The sequence below is a fragment of the Mugil cephalus genome, chromosome 19, assembly GCF_022458985.1.
Source record: "Mugil cephalus isolate CIBA_MC_2020 chromosome 19, CIBA_Mcephalus_1.1, whole genome shotgun sequence".
NCBI classification, from domain to species: domain Eukaryota; kingdom Metazoa; phylum Chordata; class Actinopteri; order Mugiliformes; family Mugilidae; genus Mugil; species Mugil cephalus.
The window spans coordinates 4,128,985-4,148,752 of record NC_061788.1 but is presented as its reverse complement, the minus strand read 5'-3'; the positions used below and the strand labels follow the sequence as shown (position 1 = coordinate 4,148,752).

General features: G+C 40.4%; 1 protein-coding gene across 9 annotated transcripts in view; it reads left to right on the top strand.

Moving 5' to 3' along the window:
* Positions 1 to 19,768, top strand: part of mast4 (microtubule associated serine/threonine kinase family member 4) — a 116,960-nt gene that overhangs the window by 28,214 nt on the left and 68,978 nt on the right. For 7 of the 9 annotated variants that reach the window (XM_047570584.1, XM_047570588.1, XM_047570586.1 and 4 more), the window contains exon 3: positions 5,210 to 5,337. In XM_047570584.1, the coding sequence (XP_047426540.1) occupies positions 5,210 to 5,337 (128 nt within the window). Of the gene's footprint in view, positions 1 to 5,209; positions 5,338 to 18,001; positions 18,091 to 19,768 lie in introns of those variants that run through there. The other 2 variants (XM_047570595.1, XM_047570593.1) reach the window with 2 other exon arrangements.

Here is a 19,768-nt window from a genome sequence, read left to right as displayed (position 1 = left end):
TTCTTCAAGCTTGGACGTGTTGTGCGCTCAGAGATGGTATTCTACATTCCTTGGTTGGAACCAGTGGTTATTTGAGTTACTGTTGCCTTTCTATCATCTCCAACCAGTCTGCCCAATCTCCTCTGACCTCTCACATCAACAAGGCATATTTGCCGCTCACTGGATGTTTTCAGTTTGGATTATTCTCTGTAAACACTAGAGATGACTGTGTGTGAAAATCCCAGTAGATCAGCAGTTTCTCAGACTAGGACTGCCCGATAAATACACGTGATCTCATTTCGAAACACAACGATTCTTAAGCATTTTTTTTCGCGAGCGCCATCACAAACAAATGCTCCCATTTCTTCCCGGATTTTTTTTTCAAGCGCCCCTAAAGGCAGCACCGCCGCTGACTCCGCCCTCGACCTATGACGAAACCCGCTTGAATTTGAGTGTGTGGAAACAGTGAGGGAGAAAAGCAGAGAGAAGTCAGCGGTAAAGAGCGTTAAATGGATGGCTAACAAGCTAACAAGCCTATTGTTCAAAACTCTATTCGTTCTGAGGAAATGTCAATGTTTGATACTCTACTTGAATGACCATTTGAATGTTTATTTTGTTTTGTTTTGTTAAAGTTCATCAGTGCAATAAACAATTTGTAAAAAAAAAAGAAGAGAAAAAAATGAGCCAAAGAATCGGGATCTCTAAGCAAAAAAAATATCACATTTTTTCCAGAATCGTGCAAACCTGACTCAGACCAACAACCATACCACGTTCAAAGTCACAATGTTCGGTTTGAACTTCAGCATGTTGTCTTGGTCACCTCTAGATGCCTAAATGCATTGAATTGCAGCCATGTGACTGGCTGATTAGCTATTTGAACAGGTGTACCTAATAAAGTGGCCAGTGAGTGTATGTGCTCTATGTGCGAATGAGGTCTGGTGTCATTGTTGTCCAACAGTCATACAAAACTGGATCCACCCTGAAGATTAATCATGACGTCTGTAGATTGAAGACATTCAAGTTGCAAGTTACATTTTATTCATACAGTATGATTTATATGTTATCGCGCATGAGAACACAAACAAGTTGACATCAACAAAGGTGCGCAGGTTGTTTTTATCCGTTTTTTTTGTATGAAATGTCAGTGGAAAAATGAATTTGCCACAACAAAAGCTGACGTCTTCTGTTTCATGTTTCATGTTTGTGCCTTGTCCTTTTCTCCTTGGCTGCACCTGTTCCTTACTTATCAGGGAGTGAACACAAAGGCTGTGGGAGGAGACTAATGTGAACTACTTTCATTATTGCGGGAGTTTCTCCTTGGGTTTTACTTTTATTTGCTGTAGCTTATCTCCTGAATGAACATGAAATTACTTAATTTACTTCATCTGACTTGCTTATTGTCACGTTTCCTTTTATTGTCACTTAATCTTGAGACAACTGCTTTCTCTGCAGACATCAGAGAGATTAACATGTGACTGAATTACTGAAGGATTTTTAAAAAGCTGAAAGGGTTTTATGGAATTACTCCCAGTTTGTTCTGCCTGTTCGACAGGTCTACAACACCCAAATTATCACATTTCATGGAAATACTTGCATATTAGTTTGGTATTCATCCTCTGGGGGGATTCCAACAAAAAATTCAGACTGTTGAGGTTGAGACCCGGCGTCCTCATACGGGGACATTATGTTTTAGGTTCGTTGCAGCTTATTCTGCTTCATTTACATCTTTTGCCTTCATAAGGAGAAACTTTTGTCTGCCATGTACTGGTAGTGAAGGGTCAATACTCTTGTTTATTTATACTTATTAACCTTTAACAAATTCACAGGTACTCGTTTGAGGACATTGGGATTTCATCGTTTCCAACTCTGCTTTTTCATTAAAATCAGTTTTATATTTTGGCACACATTTGAAGTGTAATATACAGTGAAAATAATCCCTGTGTCCGCCTGATTATTTTTAAAACCTAATTCCTGTTTCATTTCATATTTTTTTTATACAAATACCTAAAAATTCAGAAATTATCTTAAAGAAATTGAGATGTGTTCCTAACAAATGTTTGGGTCTCAGCAAATCCTCAAAGTTACTTAGTTAATTCACCTGAAGCTTTTAGAGGCGACTCTCATAAATTAATATGATCAAGTTATAAGTCATTTAATACTTTATGAGGTGATTTAAAACCCTCAGACTTGTTAATTTATATGAAAGGTGTGCTAAAGGATTACTCTGCTGTCCCTAAAGAAATGAAATAAACCATTTATTTCACCTCTTGTTGTGAAATGATCGCGACACTGTGATTTATTCTTCATAAAGTGCATCGATCTCCAAAATTTTGTCTGAAACTTTATGGCCATTTATGTGTTTACATGCTCCCAGAACAGATTTGATGACATTTTCACACAACGTGGTTCATCCTTTTCAAACATTTCTTCTTTCAACAACTGGTTGTATTTCTACCTCCATGTTTCTGTTATGCCTCACCTGATGTTTACCCCACAAACATGCTCAGGGAAAACAGATTTATTCCAACTAGAGATGAACTCAACAGTTTACATGGTTAGTAGGAGCTGATATTTTCCCTTTCACAGTTTTTTTTAGCTGGAGGCAACAGATCTCAAACAGTACAGCTTGTAAACGCCGCATATTTCAACGGAAATATGTTTTGGCAAGAATGGAGGATTTAAAAACGCACATTTTAGAGAATATAGCCTATTAATACGCTCACTACCCGAGACCATGAGTCTTATTTTAAAAAGTTGACAATTTGACCAAAGGAGGACACAGAGGGGACGAAGTCTGGTCTGTCTTTATCAAGTGAAGCCTCTCCAACAAAAATATTACAAGAAGTTAGTGGGACCACTGTGGAGGGGAACGTAGTAAATACAACTTCTGCTTGATCACCCCTCAAATATATAACTAAGGTAGCGTTAGCTCGCGGTTAGCATTAGCATGTATCAAGAGTCCTTCAAATAATGATTAACTTAACGTTATTTCAGTCACAATTTATTCTAACACATAACATTATCAGGCTGAAACTGATTACGTGCTAAATATTAATCTTACCTCATATCAAATGAGAATTGTTAATGATTGTCTCACTCTCACTAATCACATTCAACCAAAGTTGTCTACGACTGGCAGTGGCTGGTATGTGATAAAACTTCAAGTTAGTGTTTTTGCTTTTTTGGTTTTGCCTCCCACAAATACAGCAAGATGACATTTTCCCAGTTAACAGTGACCGTTTTTGCCTCAAGCTTCTCTCTGTTTTGCCTCCAGCTAACGCTGTGATGTCACAGTGACACTGGCCATGAAATATATATATTGAATAGATTTTTTAAGCTTTACTCCACCACTTTTAATGTGATTTAAAACTCCTTTTGAGGTCATTTTTAATAACTTTGTCGCTGAAATTCGTTACTTAAATGCTATTCTTACAGTGCCATTGTTTATGTTTATGTATAGCACTGAACTGGACATTGCACTGTTGCACCAATTTAAAATATCACCTAAACAGACTGTGTGTACTTTGCCTCTACTGTTACTGTTTAGTACTTTTGTGCCTGCACTTTATTATTTCATCAATTGCTATGAAGTCTATGAATATTCCGAATTTATTTTGTTTTATTCTGGTAATGGTTCTTAAACGATTGATTGATTGAATTATGGTTTTCTGGAAAATGCACATGCAACAAATTTGGATTACTTTGCAGTTATTCTGTGAATTTCTATGGCCTCCAGTTAATCTGAGTTTGCATCTGATTAAAAGAAAGAAAATGCTTCTGGGCGCCAAGTGAACCTGAGATATCTGGTTTCTCCTCTCCGAGCACTCTGAGGTCTCCTTGTCCTCCCTTCCTTCTCTATGACAGTGGTGATAATCCTCTTCTTTTTCTCCCGGAGTGTTCACTCACACAGCAAACAGAGATGTGCTCATGTGGATGAAAGGTTTTAGGATTAAAGTGGGCAGAAGAAGAGGTAGAAGCAGCGTTCAGTGCCATCTAGCTGTCAGCTGGGAGGGAGGGGGGGGGGGAGTTGAAAGCGGATTTATTTAATATAAAACTCCTGTTTTGATAATTAACGTGCATGACGTTACCTTAAAAATATGTGCTCTTGCTTTAGTTATGTAACTGTAGGATTGTCGGTGACCTTCTAATGGGCTTTTTCTTTTTTTTTTTAACCCTTTGACATCTTGACTGCTTGCACAGTGTCACCGGCTTAACTCGACTAACAAGAGCAGACAGCTCGGATTCTCTCGTTATGTTACTGGTGTGTTATTTGACCTCTGCTGCCCTGTTTACTCAAGAGGATCAGGATGTGTTTCTATTGACGTGTGCTAGTTTGAAAGCTCGGTGAGTGGAGTGATCAGATCCTTCACTTACGTAAACGTACCGATACTTGGATGTTAATATTGCACAAACTTGCTTAAGTGCAAATGTTTTCAGCATCGAACGTTACCTGAAATTGTCAATGCAAAACACTTAGCTGTATCCTGTGGTTTTAAAAACGAGGGGTTGGGCTCATTCCTGAAGGCCATTGTAGAGAATTTCACCTCACAAAAATGTTAATCTAAACATATTCAAACTGGAGAAAGACATTTTTACTAGAGGTGAGTATTGGCAAGGAATTCACGATACGTATCACGATACTTGAGTCACGATACGATACATTATTGCGATATATTGAAATATTGTACGTAGTTCTCTGAGAAATTTTAATTTCAGCTTAAAATACAAGGTGCATACATGTGCATCAGATGACAATAATGATTTATTGGACAAATTGGATCAAAGAACAATATTAATTCAAATGGTCTATTTTCAGTTTATTGCACTTGTACAGAAAAGTGAAGTTTCTTGCCACTTAAATGTCAAAACATAGTTTGCACACTGTGTACTCTTGGTCCAGGTTATTAGTTCCTTCTTCCATTTGAAAGCAAATGTCACCTTTAGTGCTTGAGGTGTGGACGTCATTCATTAACGATTTTTTTCCCCCACCCCTAATTATTCAAATGTAGATTCACATTAAAAACCACTGGCCGGTGAAGTTATTAACATTGACCATCTTGTTATAATTCAACCTGTTGATGGCAGCCCCCAACCCCAGTAGGATGCAGCCTCCAAATTCACTAGAGCCCAAACAGATCAAGGGTCTCACAGAGGAGACGTGCACAGTATTAGGGCGGTGGTTTTAATGTTATGGCTGATCTGATCGCTGTGTTATCTTGTCACTCTGCAGGAAAGTACCTCCTGCTGCCCTCCCATCAGCAGCAGACAGCGTGGCAGCCGTCGTCCGAGATCTCAAACCTGGTCCGCATGTGTTCCCTGAACCTGGGGAAGTCGGACCCCTCCCTGACCTCCAGCCTGGTGAGTCCTCTCTAATAAACCGCCGTTCGTTCTCCGGCTCTGGTCCCGGGGTCAGAGCTGAAGTCCTCAAACCTGTGAACAGCATCTTGTCACAAACAAAAGCCGCTGTGTTGTGTGTGTGTGTGTGTGTTAATTTCCCCGAACGGGTTGGGTTTCATAACCAAGGACGTTTTGTAACCGATCATTTGCTTATAACCACAGTGAATAGCATCCATGGTTGTCTGATATATTACGTAAAAGGGATATCAGTTATCTGAAAGGGAGTAGATTAAAATACACGAAATGAAAGTAGATTTTTGTACAGATTATCTGAACCATTGATAAAAGACAAAAGGCCTTAATTAAAATTAAATAAAAGTTGGCTCAGCTCGGAGACAAACTAGGTTCAATTTAATTTATTATAAACCATCTATGACAGTCCAGATTGTCCCAGAGCCTGAAATCCTGACACTAAAGGCTGGTTTGTATAAGTTCTCAGCTTTAACACTTAGTGCACCAGTTTTTCTGCATTGCTCTGTAATTATTCCCCTAAAACTCTGTGTCGAGTTTCTCTGTGGCCTTCAAGTAATGGCTTCAAGTAAAGTTGAGACATTTTTGAATGGCAGCTACTTAAAATCCTTGCACCCCATGAAAAGAAAAGAGAAGAGAATATTTTGTGCTCATCCATCCATCCTACGGCGGTCTGCAGTCCTTGAGTTACATTTCTGGTGCGTAGAGGTGGAACAGAAAGATGCAGAAGCTGACAGATAAATTGCATCCAGATGTGCAAACGTGCATGTACATGAAGTCAGACACAGAATATACGAGGTGTCAAAAAGAAAATTACACATAACAGTTACACAGGAAGTAATCGTTTTCAGGAAATGACCACGGTCTTCTCGTGGCTGCTGGATCCGTGTGTGTTTTGGTCATTTTGTAAAATTAGCAGTTATTTGACTTTCATTTTAAAACTCAAAAAATAAAATAGAAATTTGAGGCATTTTTCTTTTTCAGGGTTGAGAATAGACAAAACAAGACTGATTAAAAACTGAAGTACTTTCATTTTCAGTTTCTAAAAATAAAATCATTAGAAGACGGAAACAAAAAAGCGCGCTTTTTTTTTCTTTTTTTCTTTTTTATATGTTGCAACCGGAAGTTTCAAAGTAAGAGCACGTATGAGGACGTGTTTATGGCAAGAACCCAAATATATGACTTGTACCTGTGTTTCTCTGCACACATATCAGAGTAATGTTAGCTAGGAGCTAACTATTCCCTAATTATATGTTTATTTTGTACTGAAATATGTGCCTTGGTTTTTCTGCAGCCATGTCCTCTTCACTGAGAGTCTTTTATTGTTTAGGGGGAAAAAATCAACTTGTGTTACACAGCGTCGTCCTCATACGTGCTCTTATTTTGAAAATGGCAGCTTCCGGTCACACAATGTGAAAATGTTTCTGTCTCCTGACGATTTTAGTTTTTATTTTTTGGAAACAAAGTGTTTTTAAAATGTTTGTTTGTCCATTCTCGACCCCAATAAAGAAAAAGTTGAATTTCAACTTAGATTTTTTGGATTTCGAATGAAAATCTAATATTTTGTCCTTTTCTTAACTTAAAATCCAACGTTTAAAACATACACGGACCCCCCTGTGTAATGTAGCCTTTAAAATAATCATTCGATTTTTAACCAAATAACAATAAACAGACACACAAACAATTGTTGGTAGGAAGTTAGTCTGTTAGTTTATTGGCTTAAATATGAGAACTTCTTTAAAATAACTGTGTCAGCGTTTAATTAAATTGCTTCACAGTTGCTTGTGTGTAGAATCCTGAAGGTCAGACGCACTAATAATGTGTTGTAGCTGTTATATTTTTAGTCCAGCATGTTGTGACCGACCTCTGGTTTAATGATCAACCTGTGTGTTTGTTAACGGCTCTTATCAGCCTTAATACAACACACTCCTTTTTTTTAAAATAAAAAAAAGTGCTCCATGAACATGTGTTTATTTTTCCGACGGCCGTTTGCGCGCACGTGCGGTTTAATTTTTGAAGAATCGCTTCCCTGCTTTTGAGTCACGTCAAGTTAGATCAGCTCGAAGAGAAGAGAAGCGAAGCGATGACCTTCAGCTGCTTTCAGATCTTTCAGATCTTTCACCGATAGATGAGCTCATCCCCTCTATCGCCGTCTTCTCGTCTCAGGAGTGAGATGCTATCAGAAGCGGAGGCTGATCCAATCGGGCCCAGCTATGAGTCATTCTCCGTGTTGCGCGCTCGGCGTCCGTCAGAGGAAAAAGGTTAATGTAATAAAAAGCGTGTGAGGCTCGTGTAGATTTTGGCTGCGTGACTCTGTTACACCCTCACTCACAAAAAACTGACTCTGTAACCTGAACTAGAAGCGCTCTTCTTACATGACATCACCGTGACCTTGTTTACGAGCTGAGACTATGTTTTACTCTTGACCCAGTCACACTTTCTAAGTAATAAAAATTCCACTGCTACATACACCGATCAGGCATATCATTATGACCACCTTCCTAATATTCTAGGCCTCTTAAGCGGTTGTGACTCATCAGGGAATGGACACGAGGCTTCTAAATGTGTCAAGGCCTGGTCAACAGCTTGTGCTTAGTTTTTCCTAAACTGTTTTTGTGTGTCTGTGTCAAGGAGTGTCATTGCTGTGGGGGCGGAGGGGGGGCTTGGGGGGGGCCTGGTCTGGTCTAAATGGGTGCTACAGGTCTAAGTGGCGTCCACACAAATTAATACCAGCTCCAAAAGTTGTCACACCAGTCAGTGGTTTTAATGTTGTGGCTGATCAGTCTATATAAGTGACACTTTCTGATGCTAGAGATGCTTCCGGTTTTGCAGGGCTGATTGCTTTTGGTTGAAGGAGTCTTTAGATTGTGAAGCAGATAGTGTCTTAGCAGCATGTTTAATACAGGAATAACGACATCGCTACTGTTTTTTAATGGTGCAATCTGATTTAATTAATCGTCCATTTATTTAAAATACTGTAGGTATTTTATGTTATAACTCAACTGAGCGTAGCTGGAGCAAACAAATCCTTAGAGGTGAAGTCATGCTATAGACTTTTAATCTGTGTAATACAGGAAATGAGCAGGTCGATCACCTCTGCCTCTGCTGTGTTTACAGGTTAAATATTACGTGGTGGCTGTTTCACAAGATGGTTTAAATGTTATTTATTTCTCCTGTCAGAGGTTTTAATGTTGTGCCTGATCTGTGCATTTTTGCCATCGTGCAAGTAAATCATATCTGAATCTAACACTTGGGGGCGCCAGTGCATTTTCTTTGGCGTTTGCATCCTTTTATTATCTCTGTTCCTGTAAAAGCCTCAAAGGAAACTCTTTGGTTATTGGACCCTGCAGTGAGGAAAAAATAAACAGGTTTTAATTCACCAAGTTTTACAACTTGATGACCTGGGAGAATCTTTAACATCAAGGACTTTTAAGATTTGTTTTTCCTGCAAATTCTTTATGCTTATGCTGTTATCTGATGTAGAAATGCAGCACAGTGACTTCTCTTTAGCAGAGGTTGAGTCAAAAGTTAATTTAGAGGTCTATGCACAGGTGTGTCCGTGAGTTAATGTAAATTTTTTTCTGTTGTAATGAGACCACAGATGGTTGAAATTAGTCCTGCTGCTAAGGGAGAGCAGCGAGAGGCAGAGCACGCCCACGAGGCCGTCCGGCACCGGCATCGCAATTCAATATCCTCTGGTAGTAGCTATAGCATAATTAAACTTTTTATGGTCGTGTTTATAGACTCGCTGCACTTGGGTTCGGTTAGTTAGAGGCTGTGGTCTCGATTAATACTTGGAGCATTATTAATATCCAACCAAACCACCATCTTTCTCCTGTTGTCCACGACTTCTGTCTCTCAACATGTTTTCTATGTAGCAGGTGCATCATCCTTCCATCTATCTATCAATAGGATGGAGAAATTCTTTCATATAGTCCGTATTTAAGTTGTGTCCAGTAATCGTCCTGCTGATAATCGGTCATAGTTTCGTGTCTTAGTAATTATGGAGTTCATGTGCAACCAGCAGGTACCTGAATAAGAGAACATTTCCATTTTGTGAGCTGGTCGATGTTTGTAGTCGTATCAAGACCTTGAGACACGACAATGGTGTTGGAGCTGAGCTATGACATCGTCAACTACATGGCTTTAATAGTTTAGAGCCTCTAAAAGGCATAGACTGTATATAAACATGGATGACGTGGCCTCACTTACCTTGCATTGACTCGCATTTTCGTTTATTTAATGGTACGTTCCACCAGTTACAAAGAAATGTTTCTTTATGTGGTTGGCACGGCAACTGGTAGCATCATGATGACACATCCTGTTTCTGTAGCGTCAAATAATCAACTAAAGCGAAACCTCTTCAAAAATTTACAGAAACCATCCTTGAAAAAAAAATTATTTTAGTGTTTTAGTTTGATCTAAGTCCCACCCACTAACGTGGAGGGGGTGGAGCTTATGACCTATACTGCAGCCAGACACCAGGGGGAGCTCTACTTGCTTTGGCTTCACTTTTAAGGAGCAGTTCCTTCGTCCACCTTGACTTGATTGACCTCTGAAGCTTTTGTTCTTTGCATGGGCCATTTAACTGCATGCAATCTCGATCTTGATTAATCAAATGCTACTTGAACTACAAACGAAAAAGATTAAGAGCTTCCAGTACCAATATTTTGCTCTTTTCCGACCACTACCTGAATAAACGTAGATAGATGGACATTTAATTTACCCTGTGATATCTAGTAGCATGTAAACACAGAGGAAGGAGGAATTACACAAAAAGGGTCAAGAACTAAAATTAAAGCGAGGTAGAATGATTAAAAAATGTGCACATGTATATAAATTACAAAAAAAGTGTATAAAAGCAATATACAAACTATACAAAATGCAAAGCATATAACAAAAAAAGAATAATATCCATGGAATAATATGAAGATGAAGATGCAGTGTGATCATATGATGATATTCTGCAGATGTTCACAATGGATTTATGAAATGTGTTTTGCACAAAACTGCCACGAAGTGCTGCCGTTCGTTCTATTTTCTAAATTACAATTTCATTGCATGCATGAACTGGTTCAGCAAAAAAAAATCCCATAAATAAATAAGGTGGCTCTTGTTTTTTAATCAGTCACGATGCAATAGGTGTAGCAGACATTTAATGAAAAAGAAATGAACAGTAAATCTCTTTATATCTGGAATCTGACCAACGACATCGCGCGAATCAAGCTTTCATTTTCGCTAATTAATTAACAGCTAATTCGCCTCAGACAAGTGTGTAAATCCAGTTTGCTCTTGTTTAGCTGCAGATTTCATTCCTTTGTGCAGCCTCTCGGTGTCTTGTATGTGTTCAGATATCATCTCCAGGTCTCTAGATCTGCCTGTTTTTATTCTCTGCACTGTTTGCATGTCCCCGGCGACTCTGCTGGTTAACAGCATGAGAAAATTAAACGCCGGTGACCGCTGCTCAGATACCGTCTCGCGTGGACACCGGCTGAATGGCTGATGTTGTTGCTACATCTTAATAGTATCTTTGGCAGGCGGCTGAGCCGACACCTCGGGGGTTCATCTGCAGCCACTGTATTATCCCGCCTTCAGAATGAGTTTAGAAAAAGATGGTGAATGGCTTGACCTTGGGAGAGCAGCGTAAGACACAAACACCTCAGCTTCTAGTCACTGGATAGAAAATTATGTGTTTCTTTAAACTCAGACTAGTGACTAGAGACTAGAGTCCAGTTGGTCATAATGATGGTTATTTGATGGCGACCTTAGTGACAAAAAACGAAGCCGGCATTCAGACTTTGTTGCAGCATCGCTCTCATATTTGTATTCACGTCTCGTGAGATTTACTGTAATTGTCTGTTGGATTTGGTTACTCTTTGCTGGGTTTAAAAGAAAAAAAAAACTGTGACAACATTAAACACGATTAATTGCAAGACCTTACAAACATAGAGCTTTAATTTGAGATTTAATTCTTTCATTATTCCGTTCATATTGTTCCAGTTTTGCTGCAGAAGCCAAATATTTCAGCTCTTGCTGCCGCTGACGTTCGCTCATAATTTATACTACAGAATACTACAAATTACTAGGAGCTTATTTAAATTAGAACATATGATCTCGTGAAGATGTGAAGAAAACAGAGACTGTGGTGCAACAAGTTGCTGTAAAAATATTGAACAGCACTTCAGAGCAATAGGGGGACATTTTTAGAGAGAGTCTGGTCAACTCAAATCATGGGCGCCATGTTTGCTACATCAGAGGTTAGATTCTACAGTGTGACTACAGGATAGATGAGCTATGTTTAAATAAAAGTCTTATTTTCACCATTAACTGGCCTATAAATGTTATTACCAACGTCTGTCAGTATGTAAAAGGCCCTCATTTAAATATCCCAGCGTCTACTTACTTAGCATTAGCGTTATAGCATTAGCATGCTAGCAATAATACCTAATAGTAACTAGGGTAAAGTTACGTGACAATTACATTTGTCTATCTACAGTGTACACAGTATATATGACGCTAGCTGCTATTCTAAGCCTTTAGTGTAGATAACTAGCTAGCATAAGGCTAGCATAAGGCTAGGCTAACTTCAAACTTCATTCATTTGTAAATGAGGGCGTTTTTCAGATCTTACCTCACATAACGGGGAGAAATCAGTTGACATCCAGTTCTTCCTTTTAATCTTCTGCTCCATAACTTTCTCTGTTTTTGGATTGGGAAAACTCAGCAGAGTGCAGTGGCACACATTTTATGTATTTTAACTTTTAATCCAACTTTATTCTCTGTTATTGCCACTTCTCTGTGTGTGAATATTGGTTAGATATATCTAACATGACGCCCATGAAACATGTGACCAGCTCAGAACCAATCAGCATAGAGGGACAGCTCAGATGCTCCATTCCTTAGTTGGACAGACTCACAAGCTAAAAATTCAAACTCCTCACTTTAACTTTTTATACTTTGCCTTGAACAACGCTGAAGATTATGTGGAAGAGAAACCGTCAGAGAGTCGGTCAGTGTGTTTTTACTTTTACTGCTCCGTGTCCCCATAGACCAGCTTCTCCCATTGGTTTATTAAAAATGCACCGTGGTTTGAAATCCCACTGTCAGACATGTGTTACGTATTAATCGAGGCGACCCTGATGATCCCGTGAGCAGTTTTGGACATTTTTAAGAGCGGATCTGTAAACCCTGACATCGCCAGAGAGCGACGCCCAGATCTGATTTCTCCTCTGATTGTTGGAGTTTGAATTCTGGGATGAATCAGTATGAAGTCTTAGCTCAGTTACACCTTTATTAGTCCTCTTTATGTCTGTATTTTCCAGTCCTGCTGCAGAATTTATCTCACATTATAGCCTCATTTCAGTTTGTCAGGACTTTTGGGTGAAGGTGTAAAGGGGCATCTGGTTTTACATGTGTTTTATGTAATATATTCAGAAAAGATGCGACTTTTATTAGATTCTCATAAATATATATTTATAAAAAAAATCAGACAATAGAGATGTTATTGTGCTTTAACCTCTGAGCCTCCTCCTGGTCTGCAGGTGTCCTCTGTCCTCTGTTTTTTGTTGTTTCCCTCCTCCATGCCCCTGGGTGTGCATGGTTCATCTCTGGCTAGCGTGGCACATCCATTTTGACTGTGATGCTCTGTGGCAGAAAATCAATACCTCACTTCTGCTGTGATATGGAGATAAGACTGTCATAATCCCGATGTTGTGCCTTTGTGAACTCTTCACTCTCCCTCGTAATTGTCAAGTCGCTGATGTCCTTTGCTGATACCGTTGTTGTCGTTGTTGTTGTTGCCCAGGAAGGAACTGCAGGTTATGGAGCTAACGAACAGGAGGTATAGGTTCGTTAACGCTCAGTTCACAGTATTGATGTGTTTGCCTGTGGTCTTTGTTCTCCAGTGGCTCGAGTTTCATACTTTAAAAATGTGATGCACACTTTGCATAAACAATATATGTTTTGCTTTGTTATCTTTTAATTACTTTACCTGTTGCTTTGCAATTAGTGACAAATTACTTTATATGAAAGTATTTGCATTGTGTTTCTTCCTTTATTTATGTGGAGGAGCCTCTTTGACATAAAAGCTTCAGCTAAAAGCCTAAAGTTGAGCTAAACCTGATTCTAAACTTAAACACCGTCGCTCCGAGCCGATGTTCGGCTTTTTGCTGGCGTCTGTTTTATCTCCGTTATTATGTGTTGGTGCTCTGATGGTTCGGGTTCACCATTCGATAAGAGGATCTGTTGTGAAGATGGCTTGCAGAGTGTGCATTTTAATTGACGAATGCAGACTAGCGCCACCTGCTGGTATGATGAGTTGTTTCCTTTCACGCAGGTGCAGAACGAATGTATCCGGCTGTAGTTTTGCGGGTGCAAACAGCCGTACATTTTGTAAATGAGGGGTTTGCCTGCATTATTGGTGTTCACCGTTGAGACTGTAAGCCGTTAAAAGAGGCAAATAAACACTTTAAGGAGCAAAGATCATCTGAATATAAAGACACAGCACAGTAACGGACTGACAAGTGAAAGAGGCCAATATTAAACGCATGTGAAACACACAAATTATTTATTGGATACGTCTGTTTGGATATTTACTGATTAAAAAAAATAATGTGTTTCATGAGGTAACATTTTGTTGCAAAATGAAGATGCTCATGAATTCCTTGTGTGCGCAGTTACGCATAGGACAAACCATTTGCACGTCCTTTTGAGACGTGTTAAATAAAGATGCATGAGCAAAACTGCTTTCAGGTTTTATAAATCGCTTTGTGTTTGCTAAATAAATATATTTGCATTGTCTCCTCCCAGCGCACGCAAAAGTGTGCAGTGTTATTTAGCAGAGTTGGGTTTAATTTTCAGATTGAAATCGATCTTGATTTGATCAAGCGGCAACCTCCATGTCTGAGTGTTGAATTCCGTGTGGAAATGACAAAAACTGCAGTTCATCATGTGGCCACTAGAGGCTGCAAAAGGGAGCAGGTCTCCATTGACCCCCATGTTAAAAACATGTTGCCTGGTTCAAAAAATGGTTTTAATCTCAATAGTTTATTTAATTAATACATGACAACTATAGAGGAGGTGAATTTTTTTCTAACTCATTAGTTTATTTTTTATTAAGGTTTAAGTTCTGCATAATTAAGGGCGTTCCCGCTTTGAGTGACAGGTGCTAGCCTGAGCTAACAGGTAGCAGAGAGTTGGGTGGGCGTGTCTCAACGTCCGACACGACCTCCATATTTCGAACATCTGGAGAGTGGGCGGAGTAAAGCTCATCCGACATGGCGACCGCAGGCTCCGCCCACTCCGGGCTTCATTTTTGAGGCTCAGAATCCAACGGGTGACGTCACGAGGGGTTTGTCCATAGTATAAACAGTCAATGGATTTGATATGTTTAAAGACATTTCCTGCATCTTCTCGTTAGAAGTCTCACTGTGATCTTACGAGACCTGCAAAACGAGTCTCGTGCGCAGTCGGATCAGTCCATGTGTGAGGGACGAACATGAAAGACGAGAAACTAGATCAAAAATATTGTGGAAATGCCTCGAATGTCTGGAATTTTCAAAATCTGCAATCTGCATCTGTGATTGAAATTGAAAGAAGAATCAATAGCGTCACCCAGCCCATATATTCAGTTAGAAGAGGTTGTATATTATATTATATATTATTCTAAGTAGGAAAACATTTACCACATAAGGACTTTCTGTCTCTCCATCACAAGGCGCTTTCTTCTGGTTTTGTGTTTTTTTTTCGTATCTGTGGAAATGCATCGACCTCGACCTTTCACAGAATTACAAAGCGTACAGCTTGTTAGTGTAAAAACATCTGTGTGTAAATGAAGCTGTCACTCCAGATAAAGCAGCCTCTGTCATCTGCTCCGTCTCAGATACAATCTTCTCCGCGGTGAAATTCAGAAGCGTGACTTTTCCTCCATACTGAACAAACTGAATTGACGGAAGCTGACGTCTTCTGATAGATGCATACGTTGACACGGCCTCTCCAGTTTAATATTAGTATTTATATGAGAGGGGGGAATTGAGCGTTGCAGCTACTGGTTCGTCTTGGTTAGCATCTTTGTGTTTGTTTTTAAGGTTTGAGACCTCCCTCGCCCATCGGGAGGTCGGCTCTACAGAGCTTTATCGTGGCTGGATATTTTCCCTCCTCTGGCTTTGGTCAGATGGATTTTTATTTATTTTTTTGGTATATATTTATTTTGCGCTGCTTTGTACGGAGGGAATCGACTCCTCTTTCCTTCTTCCTTCACAAGGCCGTGTCCCTGCTCTGCCCAGCCTCACATCTGCAGGTTACCTCTTGGTCTGATAAGCTCAGGCAGAGCAGAGGCCGTGGGTCACTCAATCAGATCTCTCTGCAGGCTTTCACCACCAGCTTTCACCTTTTTTTTTTTTTTTTTTTTTTTTTTAACTCCAAAAGCAAGGGAAACAACCTCAGCTGCCCACCTGCCAGGAGGAAATGAGTCACAGTCGACCCCTGATATATTCCCAGACGCTTTTCTGTGGTCCTGCTCCAAGGCCATTGGCTCAAACCGCCGGCTTTCATGGCTGCCCACCTCAAAGGAGCCGTCTGGTTTTTATTTCCCCTAAACCTTTTTTTTTTTTTTTTTCAAAATAAAAGTACAAATATATCTGCACCTTTTATATCTTTATTGATAAGGATTCATCTGATACCGGTGCCAAACTGGTACCTTTGAAATGGCCTTTTTATTTTTAAGGCATTTTGTGACGTGCAATTTGAACAGAATATTTATTTAAATAATATAAATACAACTGAGTCTAAGAAATAAATTAACTAATATAAAATAAAATTCATGGCTATCAAAGGCGTCACATTTCTGATTTTAAAAAAAGACAGATATTCAATCAAATCTGCGATGTTGCCTCCCTTGTTGCAGGTTAAAAAGGCTGCAACTTTTGAGTCCAGACAAACTTTTAGGCGGAGAAATTAAAAACGCATAACAAACAAAAGCTCAGGAGCTTAAATGAAAACGTGACTGACTGTGAAGACTCCAAACTTGCAAGAGGACGCATCAGTTTGACCAAATCAAGGAAGTGTGCACGCTTTGTCCATATTTATATACAGTCTATGTATGAAATGATGGAGCCAAAATGGTGTGTTCCCGTACTCGTATTTTGACTAGATCGTGTTTTTTGCCGTTTATTTAGCAGCATTTTCACCAGTAATTAATTAACGAATCAGCAAAAATAATCAGCATGAAATACTGTAAATATGAGTTAACTTCCTTGAATAAATGACTTGATTATGAGACGGATACATCGGTGTTGCTTTCAGCTTCTATTCAAATAGGGACCTTCTGTTTTAAATAAGACGTTCAGTCCTTTGTTCAGGGAACTTTTCTTAGTTATTCCTTTAAGAAGCCTCAGACCAGAAGCAGCGACTCGGGATCAGTCAGTCGGACATAACAGGATTCTTTAATTCCCTCAGGTTAATCCGGCGGCGTTGCATTGTTCAAGCTGGGGGGGAAAAAAAGTTGACTACTGTAATCCTCCGTCCTCTGGGGTTTTAAGGGGTTTATTTAAAAAAAAAAAAACAGCCTGATTAACCGAGCACAAACCTGGGCTCTTATCAGCACAGAAGCACGAATGACTGCCGCCACTGGGTCGCTGCAGCTTTGGTTTCAATTTAAAATAAATAAATAAATAAAAGTTGGTGGAGTGGTCACCTGCCCTGACGATCCTCCACCAACCCAACGCTGGTAGCCGTCATAGAAGCGGAGGAGGCCGTGCGCTCGGAGAGAAATCAGTTTGAGCGTGGATGGAGATGAGGAGAGAATGGAAGGGGCTCACTTAATATTCACAGAGCAGAGGCACAGTGAATGGAAATGAGTGAGCAAGCAAGGAGGGAGGAAAGGAGGAGAGGGGGGGAGGCAAAGCAAAGAAAAACACAGACTGAAACAGAATGCGAAATTGCAGAGTGGAAGTGGCAGCATGGCACTGTTGCAAAAATGCTAATCATTCAGGATGGTGTGGGGACGCGGGAGTGTGAAGATCTGCCCGAGACGCGGCAGCGCGTCAAGTGTCTGCAAAACTGCCACAGGACTAGTGTGCAGCAGGTTTGATTCCCCCAGCGTCACCGGGAGGAAGTTTTCCCCGGTGTGTGTGTCTTACAGGTGTGTGTTTTGTGTAGTCTCCGTGTGACACGCAGCAAAGAGCAGCAGCAGCAGCTGCTGAGGTGCGTTAGCGCTGCCTGCTTCTGCAGACAGGATGCCACGGTCACCGCTGAGGTCGGAGCTCAACAATACCGGGAAGGATGTCCTCTCATTGTCACGGTCGTGTAAGGGTGCCCAAAAAGCGTGGCTCCTCAGAGATATGAGTCTTGGTGAGGGTGGGACGTGGACAGGGCTCCCACAGCAGCACAACTCCCCCCCCTCCCGTTGCCTATTGCTACGCTAAATTAGAAGCGCCTGTCATCTCCCTCGTTCTCACTCCCGGTTCTCCTTCGCTCCTGAAGTTACAGAGGAGAGGAAACAAGAGGAGGTGTCAGCTGACTGCTCCCCCTCCAATCAGATAAGTTCTGATGGAAGTGTTTAGCAGCTGCTAAGATCAGATTTAGCCTGAGGGAGGGAGGAGGGAGGAGAGAGGAGAGAGAGGGAGGGAGGGAGCAGGAGGCTGGATCGAGGCAGTGCAGCATGGCTGTGCACCGGTAGAGAGGCTGGATAAGTCGGGGCTCCGCACCATGGATGAGTCCAGCATTCTGAGGAGACGAGGGCTACAGGTAGGAAAAAGAAAAACGCTCGGCGACGCACGCGGCTCCGTACGCGGGGCGACTCTGAGCCGCGTTACAGTGTATTTACTGATCAGCCTCTTGGCAGCGTTGTGTAGCTCAGCGTTCACAGGGACACTCAGTCATCCTCAGAGACTTTCTGACTCCTGCATGCATTTACTTTTTTAAAAAAATAATTTTTAAACATAAAATCTTTGTCTCATTTGCTGCAGAAACATTAGCTCTCGTCTCCAGGATTGATTCCTGTGTGTGCGCGCTGTGAGAAAGGATTTATTGACTTTTTTATGGTAATTGAGGTCAGACTGAGGCTTCTGACTCTCGTGTCAGAAATCAAGATTGAAGTTCATTCGTTTTCTGGAGCCGAGGAGCCGCTTTACAGTCGAGTCTAAATTTGACTTGATTTATAATTTCGCTTCCCTCCCACTGGGCCCCGTGTTCAGACTAATTGATAAACATGTTTTAAACGGGAAGCCTCTTTTAAATTCAGCTCGAACTACGGCGTGTGTGTGTGTGACCCATTGTAATTAGGCTGCACTGTGGCCGATGAATTAAGCAGCTTTTTTTTTTTTATATAACCTTCGGTTCACAACAAACAAAGCTTTGAGTTTTATTTATTTTCGCCGTCTTTAAAATGAAAGATTTGCCTTTAATGTTCACTCATTTGTTTCCAATGTGTGTTTTTGTGCGATTGTAAATCTCTCTGCGGGAATAAAAAAAAAAAAGTAGACGGCAGAAATGCTGACATTTAATTTATGCCCTTTTGAATTTTAATGAGTTTCCTCAAAGGAAACCAATAACTCCTTTTTTTTGTAATTACATTCATCAAAAGCCGCCAAATAGTTATTTTGTAATCTCTGCTCCGTTCCTTTGTCGGACGCCACCTCCTCCCTTTTCCTCTCCTCCTTCTTCTTCTCCTCCTTCTTTTTTCTGCCACTTCCACACAAGACTTTCTTTATGTTCCCTGACACGCATCGGCTGGAGCAAACACAACGGACGCTCCTGTGGCCGCGGCGCCGTAACTTTCACATTCAAAGGGGGAAACGCGGAAGTTAGTTTGTCAGTCAAATGAATGGAGCTGGTTCAGCGCCACAGTTTCCCCATTCATTCATTCATTCATTCATTCACCGGGGCAGGAAAGCATGACATCATTCCCATCATTGACCTTGTTTGGGTGGACGGTAAGAGCGCAACTATTTACAGCTCGAGAGGAAACAGGTTGAGATGGTTTGTCTCCTTCCGTGTTTATTTATAATATTAAAAACATTGCAGATTTAAACTTCAACTTCTCAGTCAAACTAAATGTGCTTTTCTATTATTAAGCTATTGGAGCAGAGTCTTAAGGAATTATTGAAGAAAAACTAACCATAAAATATTGAAACAAAGTTTTTATTCTCTATTGATACATTTGTCAATTATAAATAGGTCAGTAACTAGCTTAGCGTGTCAGGCTACAATGTCTCCTCCTTGTGGCAAAAAAAGGAATTACATGAGCTAACCCTCAGAACACTCTCTTTACTTTTATTTAAAACAGACTTCAAAAGGACAGTTTTTGTGGTACTCTAATGAAAGACGTAAAGAGACGGTTCTTGAGGGCGAGTTCAATAAGTGTAATTACGCTCTCCGCCACAAGGGGGAGACGAACGTTTCGCGTCGTAGCTTAAATGGCTGA